Source organism: Eucalyptus grandis, chromosome 6 (assembly GCF_016545825.1).
Source record: "Eucalyptus grandis isolate ANBG69807.140 chromosome 6, ASM1654582v1, whole genome shotgun sequence".
NCBI lineage: Eukaryota > Viridiplantae > Streptophyta > Magnoliopsida > Myrtales > Myrtaceae > Eucalyptus > Eucalyptus grandis.
Window position 1 is genome coordinate 56958420 of NC_052617.1, and position 8179 is coordinate 56966598.

Below are 8179 nucleotides of genomic sequence, written 5' to 3' on the forward strand. Positions count from 1 at the left end.
GAAACTTTGAAATTTCCTCTAGTCATTCCCAACCCTACTTCATGTCGTGCATTCATGGACAATGTCGAAAGAAAACGGTATCTCATCATTGCTAGTTGATTTAATCGAGTAGATATTCAATTGCTCGATTTCGAAAATTCATCTATAGAAGATGTTGACGTCACGATATATTCTCATTGCTATATATATATATACTAAACCTTGAAAATATGTCGGTATCTTGCGAGATAAACTTTTAGAGAAATAATTGGAAGATGGCATTGTAGGATATATTCCTTTATGAAACATGGAGATAGGATTCTGGCATCTTTCGAAGTACGATTTCCTTTTTAAACATCGTCGCAGGTCCTTACAAATAGGGATGCTCATAAGAGAGAATACACGATTCAAAAGATATTCCAAGAAGCATCAAAGCTTTCCACGTATACTAAAGCTCTCGACTTTCGAAAAGCAAGAAGGAAATCTTGGAGCTTGAAGAACATGGAGATCGCGAAACACGAAGAGCAACGAAGTCTGGTCAGATCAAGCGTCGCCCCTTCGGCATTGTCCACACATTATGAGGTTTCGTCGGATCAAACTTCCAAGCCTCATCGCCTTCAGAGGCATATGTCGAAGTCTCATCGGATCACGCTTCTATTGCCCTCTCGTTCTCGTCGTTATACACCAAAGTCTCATCGGATTACACTGACGAACCTTATCGTCTGCATAGACATTTATTGAAGTTTCGTCAAATTTATGCTTTCATGCCTGTTTCTCAGTCAACATCTATTAAATTTCGAGTTTCAGCACCCCGAGGAGTTTTTAGATATCAAGTTTCAATGTGTGTGCGGAGGATAGAATCGGAGTTACCTGTAAAATAAGTAACAAATTAGAGATTGTTCCCACTTTTATGATATTCAATAAATTTGGCACCGATTTTCTCGTCCGAAATTTTTGACTCAAAATTTATTTGTGCAAATCTCCTATCGGCAACAGTAGTTTCCGACTATATATCATATAATAGAGAGGGTCATAATCAAACAAAATGAGAGTAAGCCGCTCTCATAATCAGGAGTATAAGTCTCCGACACCCATCTCGTGATTGAAACTATTACGATTCCTGCATCATTCGTGCAGCTCACTTTATCTCGCAGAATTGTCCCTTCTGCATAAAAACAAGACATCCTCTCCTGAATTTTATGACTAGTATACAGAAGACATATCTCTTGCTGGGTCCTCACTAGAGATCGCAAAGTCACTTTCACCTTTCTTTATACATGGACGTGGGTCATGATCAAGACGAGCCTCCTCTTTGATCCCTTTCAAGGCCTAAAAAAAGATGAACCTCCCATGTAATCATGCACAACTTTTTAGCAAAATAACAAGCAGCAATAGCATCTTTTTTTAAAATCCCCTCAATGCCATCGCTATGGTCCATAAAGTCGATGTGCTACTATAGTTATCTAAGACCAGGTCCATGAATTTAAAGGTTATTTTTCATAAAAAGGAGAGAAGAAAAGTTCCATATCTATATGTTTCATGCGTCTACTTCAGCACCACTGCGAGTGGGGAGAGCCCTTTGCAAAAAGCAGCGTACTATATAAAGTGTAACATCTTAATTAGACGAGATCTTTGGCTTTCTTCGTTTGTCCTCATACATCTTGTCCTCAAACTTTGTCCTCTTATCAAATTCCTTTTGTTAATTACTCCACTTAATCATTCTCCCTCCCCCGCTTTCCCTTTGTACCCAACCCATGCATGCATATTTGCATGTGATTCAGTGAACTGTTCTAATTGAAAAGAGTGTGACATTTTATCAGTGAACTAATTAAAATTATCTTATTTAGTGCAGGGAGATCCCACACGCCGTGCCGTTACAAACTAATGAATCCATGAAGAATAGGATTGTTGACTTGAGGCCACGTGGCGAATTCGCCTGTCAAGTTTGAATGTGTTTCCTGGTCTACGTTTCACAGAGAATACAGCCCTCTTTTCACCTAACCCTTAATTAAATCATTGATTTGTGACCTAAGCTCCCTACAGCTTTCGCCCCTTTTTTCCCGTGCGCATGATTCGTCAAGAAACACATGTTGATTGGGCAGTACAAAAATTAATGAAAGAGGTCGGAATTATTAATTTGTTGGTAGTATGTACATAAGTCACTTGCATTCGCGCATTGGACAATTTGATCTATATTCTAGAATGATTAGGTAGAGACCCATTATCAATGCATTTACCTGAACAAAACCAGTGTTTGTTTACATGTGAAAGCTCATATATTTCTTTCCTTCCGCAATGATCAGCCAACTTTGAAATCATTTCCATGAGAGCTTCCTGCCACTTTTAGATTCACGGGCAGGACATCATTTGTTGGCATCAAGAGGGAGAGTGACTAATAGTGTAATTAACACCCAGCAGAAATAAAACGAGATAAATGTCCTTAATATTCTCAAATATATATAAGGTCAAAGAATTTATTATAACTAGGGTTGTAAGGGATAAAAAGGATTATCTAATTTGTAATTACAAAATGGTGCGATTTTTTGAATACATGAGAAGTTAATGAGTCATTTTAAAGTATCGATTATATGGATACTCTTGTACTAATATTGCAATTACTTGACTAGACAACATAAGCTTAAATGAATTATATCGCTGTGGAAATTGTTAGGATTAGACGTACAAACATAACGAAATAGAGAGTAAATGTGAAAAAAATAAATAAGGCTTATCCTAGTTCACCCTTAAACGAGTATTCAGCAGAGGAGTTCATTATAATTAGCACATCCAACCTTTTTGTCACCACTCTTAGTTATAAGAAAAAGAGATTGCGAGAGCCTTGCCCCTAAGACTCCTATCGGGGTGGCCCTCCTAGACCTCAACAGAAATGTGTGACGAACTATTATTCTTCTTGCCTTTGTCTGGCTTCATAGTTTTGGCTAAAAGAACTTGGAAATTATATCCCGAGGTGGGCACTAAAAATTAGGAAAATGCTTCTTTACATAGCAGCCTTTCATAACGTGCCTTCATTGCTCAATCATAGAGCCCATAAGGACGCCTCTTTCTTTATAATAAAGGAATTCAACGTTGCCAAAACTCACTTCATCACTGCGAGATTTCTCAGGCTCCCGACCCTCTCCCTCCCTCCCTCCCTCCCTCCCTCCCTCTCTCTCTCTCTCTCTCAAAAATGGAGGGTAGGATTAAGAAGATTAACAAGGAAGCATGGACTGCGGAGGAAGACAGAAAATTAGCTGAGGTCATTGCAGTTAGCGGAGCTAGAAGATGGCAGGCCATTGCAGCTAAAGCAGGTAACTCTCTCGCTCCCTCCCTCCCTCCCGCCCTCCCTCCCTCCCTCCCTCCCTCTCTCTCTCTCTCTCTCTCTCTCAGCATGATGTTGAGAAAAGTTTTCCATCCTCTTCAGGCTTGAATAGGAGTGGCAAGAGTTGCAGACTAAGATGGATGAATTATCTGAGGCCCAACATAAAGAGAGGCAACATTTCAGACCAAGAAGAGGATTTGATACTTAGGCTTCACAAGCTCCTCGGAAATAGGTTTGGTTTTGTTTCTTTCCCTACCCTTTTTTTTTTAATTACAAAAAGAAAACCTATTGATGATAACTTAAATTCTCTCTGTCTTGCATGTATAGGTGGTCTTTGATTGCAGGGAGATTGCCAGGACGGACAGATAACGAGATCAAGAACTATTGGAATTCTCATTTGAGCAAGAAAATTAATAACCGAAAGGAGAAACAAATTAGTCAAGCTTCGAGTGAAGGGGATGAGATGGAACAGGTAAGAGAATTAGAAGAGAAGAAATCATCAGAGAGTAGTGAAGACCACTTAAAAGCCATCGCCAGCTTTGATATGGATGATCTCTTCGATTTCTCCATGAGAACCCCTCTAAATCTCGGCTGGCCAAGCGAGTTTCTTCTGTCGGAGGACGACAATGGTCTGAAAGGATCATGCTCATGTATCCACGAAACTCTTCGCGAATTTAATAAACAATAACTGTTTATTTCCATACGCTCAATCTACTGCTGTTTGAAGTCGATGCAGTTCAAAAATGTTGATCCGTCGTGTTTAATCTGGTTCTGCCTTGATCAGCAAAAGTGCCACTTTCTCATTCCTTTTCCAACTATTTTCAGCGCGTGACCTCTGCCTGTTCTTAGAAATCTGGATGAGAAAGAGCAAAAAAAGGGGAGAGAGAAATTTGAAAATATTTATAAATGGTATTCTGATAAAGGCAAAGAGAAGAGAACAAGAGATTTTCCGGGCGTGGGACGTTTTTATATCACGGGCAGTCAGGCATCGGGATAAAAAGAGAGAAGGAGAGAGATGGTGATGAAAGTGCTAAAAAGGACTCTTGTCTGCATGATAATGTGCAGAAGACTTGAGACGCACTCCCATGATGAGACATAAGGCGATTCAGGACTTCCTTTTCGCAGATCAATTCAGCTCAGCCCTCGAGGGACGTCGAATCTTTATTCCTCTTCTTTCCTTTTTAAATTCTTAACGCTGTAAGAGTGCACTGCCCAATTCGCAGAAATTAAAAACATGCAACATGGGTAGACCTCCTGAGCAAGTCATTGCACGTAGCACTACTGGGAAAAAGCATTATACTTGCGCACAGGCTAACTCGTTAATACTTGGCTACTATCTTCTTTCTAATCAGCTTTTATATAGAACTTATTTCGCCTAAGTGGAAGACATGTGCAATAATGTGTGAAAAGGCTAGATACTCACGAATTGTCAGACTTATAGGTTTAGGAATGCGGGACAATTTATTTTTTAGTTCATTCATGTGAGTGATTTCTCTTTTGAAAAAAGTAGTTGATAATTAATTAAAAAAGCTTTTGGGCTTAAAGAAGGAGGGACACCACCGGTCTCTTGACTTGCCATGAATAATATCGTCGAGTCCTCGTAAGAGTTTTGGGGGCGGCAAGGGAGACTATTGCCGTTCCAAACCACGTAAATATAGCGCATGAGAAAGGTGAGCCTGTAACTTTTGACCTATTTGGTTAATCGAGATAAGTACGGTATAAATGTCATAATTTTTATATGGCATTCATTTAAGTGTTAAAATATCTAAAAAAGTTTACTTTAACTTTAATTTGGAACTTCTAAAAAAACATTCACCTAAGTATTAGATGTGGCGAATTTATTTATTTTTTATATGATATTTAAGTGATCGATAAAAAAATTATGTGGCACTCAAGTGATCGGAAGGAAAAGCTATGACATGCAAGTGAGCGCTACACAAAAATTATGATACTCATTATATTTTCTTTCCCTAGGTTAATTGCATGGTCAGTTGTACCGGTAACAAATTGGATGATTCATATTAAATAGTAGACCAAAAGAATATCAAGCTTGTTGAAATGAGTCAAATCTCCCTAGTAGGAATCAAACCTACGATTAGTCATTTAATAGTCGATTGCTCTACCACTAAGCTATCGAGGAACAACGAGAGATGAGATTTCATAAGTTCAATGCCCCTTCTCAATTCATAACCATTGTGACCTCGAAATTTCCTTTGTAACTCTCATAATTTCTTCGAAGTGGCTTTGTTCGATGTCTCATTTAATAAGGAACCTCAAAATTGCTCTATTTCATACTATTCCATCCACATCACATTTCGCTTCATGTAATATTCCTTTGGTGTCATTGACGTAAGAGATGTAGTTTCTAATAAAAGCTATCGTATAATAATCCAAAAATGAAAATAGAAAAGAAAAAGAGAAAGGTTTGTAATGATTTTGAACTTTTTCTACTAGGTAATCTAATATCTTGATGCATGAAGATAATAAATCAGTCATTATGGTTGGACTCTATAATAATTTCTGACCACCTTCTCTATAGGGCCCCACTTATCTTTTTCTTGTCCAGACTTGGGTTAGGAAAGAAGAGAAGAAGGTATCAATAATGACGGGTTTTAATGCTGGACGGCTCATAATGTTCATATCGATCTAATATGCACTTTTGCATTTTGCATTGGGTAAACCTTATACGCTAATTGTCTAATCTCTACTGTATCTTTGGAAACAATCTTAATTTTTTTTTTGATTATGGATCTACTATCGGAAATTCAATATGTAATCTTAGTATTTAACGTGTATTCTTGGATAATCTCATTTTTCAATTATCCCTTAATGAATATAAAACACAAGTCAGAAGTAATTCATTTATCAAAATTAAGATATGGGTAAATGTTATACCTAAACCCTTTTTGCATTGTAAGGAAGAAAAGACGACGATTAACGAAATTGTAACGATGAAGGCAGAATTAACTGGAGAGAAGGAGAGGTAGCAAAGCATATTTTGTGGATACCAACACCGCACAAAGCACAGACAATCATTTTGAGTTTTGTCAATGTTTTGATGTCAAATAGTAAGGAAGTCAACGAGCAATTTTTTTTTTCGCTTTTGCCCCTGTGGATTTCTCCCGTACCCATCACATCACTCAACTACAACCCCAAGTTGGGGGTGGAAACGAAAGAGAAAATATAAAAATAGAGCAAAGTACGGAGATTAAAAATGAGACAAAATAGAATCATGAAAAAGAGACAGAGGGAGAGAGCAAAGCAATTTTTTTTAGCCCAAAGTCTAGATGCTTTTTTGCTTTATTTTCATATTTTAAATATATACCACATGCATCAAAAGGAGAGCCGCGGGACAATATACCTCAGTCAATCGCCATATAATTATCTTTGTCGTGACTACAGAATAGGGTTTGTAAATTGAGAGGATGTCCAGTGCGAACCACATGCTTTAGCTCAAATGGGTAAACTTTAAGTAGTGGTATAACAATCTTCACGGATTTCTAATTAATTAGATTACTGAGCTTCAATTTCAAAAAAACGATCTTTCCGGTTTTCATTTATTTACAAATCGATACATTTTAATCAAATCTAGGTACTTCCCTAGTAAAATCACTGCCTTGGTGGACACTTGATATTGTCATGTTATCTAACTATGCACCAAGTTAACCTTAACTAAAAAATTGACCCAAAATAAGAAAGCCCTTACTAAAAAGAATTTCCAGTTTTCTTGGACTATAAATATATGCAAACTAATATAAGGAAAAAAAGAAAAAAGAGGAGAGAAATGGATCCTAACTTTTCTTTACTCAGGGTCATAGTCAATTACCCTAATTTTAAGGAAGTTTCCATCGTCTCCTGAGGAACCAATACACTTTCCTAGAAGAGTCATAATGTGATCCATTTTGTCATAAATTCCATAAAAAAAAGTCGTACATCACAAATTTTTCGAAATTTTTTACTAATGACCGACCGAGATTTGTTCCTTTGTAATTCAATAGTTATTGATTTTTGAAAATCGGATACTCGAAAATTCACAGGAGTGCCAGTAATTAGGAGGACTGTTTTCTGTCGAAACTTGTCTTGTTTCTTAATGTATCTCCTCAATAGAATGCTCCCTTTCAGATTTAAATGCTTTCCAACTAACTAGAAGCTGAACCCATGAAAGGGTTGTATTCAGAATGATGTTAGCCCGCAACACGAAACAACAACACAAGTGAAAAAAGGCTCGAATTGCAGATACCAAATCGGGGTGCTAAGGTCAAGTTGTGGCAGAGGCAAGAATATCTTCACCTTTCCGTGGAGGTTCTCAATGCTAATACTATTTCGTTTAAGATCCCTACACATTTCAAGCTAAAAACGTTGTACACCCATTTTATCTCAGAGATTTAAAATCCACGACATTTAATGTAAATCTCATGGCACAAATTTCTACCACCAATCGGCTAAATTCATCATCAAGTCTCTTTGCATTTTACAATTGGGAATTGGCGGATGGTCATGGGAGCACCGACAGTTTTAGGAGTTCACACGTGAGCGGTGTCTAAAAGGACGGAGCACATATTCTGTTTTCAGGAAAATATCGTGTTGCCCCACACACACACACACACACACACACACACACGTATATATTGGTCCAGGTGTTGCCATATTCAATGCCCGAGTTATCCTCTCCACACGCGTGACTAGAGCTTCACAATTGGAAAAATTACTAAAAAAAGTCACAACCTATGTCAATTCAACCATAAAAATATTGATTTGGATAATTTAGTTATAAATCTTTTGTCATTTACCAATTTAGTTATTACTATTAATTTTGGTTGAAAATCGCCAGCATAAATACTAGCCACCTTATGCGATACAACTGACATTGGCTTTTTTTTT

The 8179-nt window shown here is 37.5% G+C and overlaps 1 protein-coding gene across 1 annotated transcript; it reads left to right on the plus strand.

Moving 5' to 3' along the window:
* Positions 1-3105: 3105 nt before the first annotated feature.
* On the plus strand, positions 3106-4081 carry LOC104450997 (transcription factor MYB1). The gene is made up of 3 exons (XM_010065738.3): positions 3106-3287; positions 3401-3530; positions 3626-4081. Exons 1-3 carry the CDS (start codon positions 3167-3169, stop codon positions 3984-3986), a joined length of 612 nt encoding a protein of 203 aa, XP_010064040.1. The 5' UTR covers positions 3106-3166; the 3' UTR covers positions 3987-4081.
* The last annotated feature ends 4098 nt before the right edge of the window (positions 4082-8179 follow it).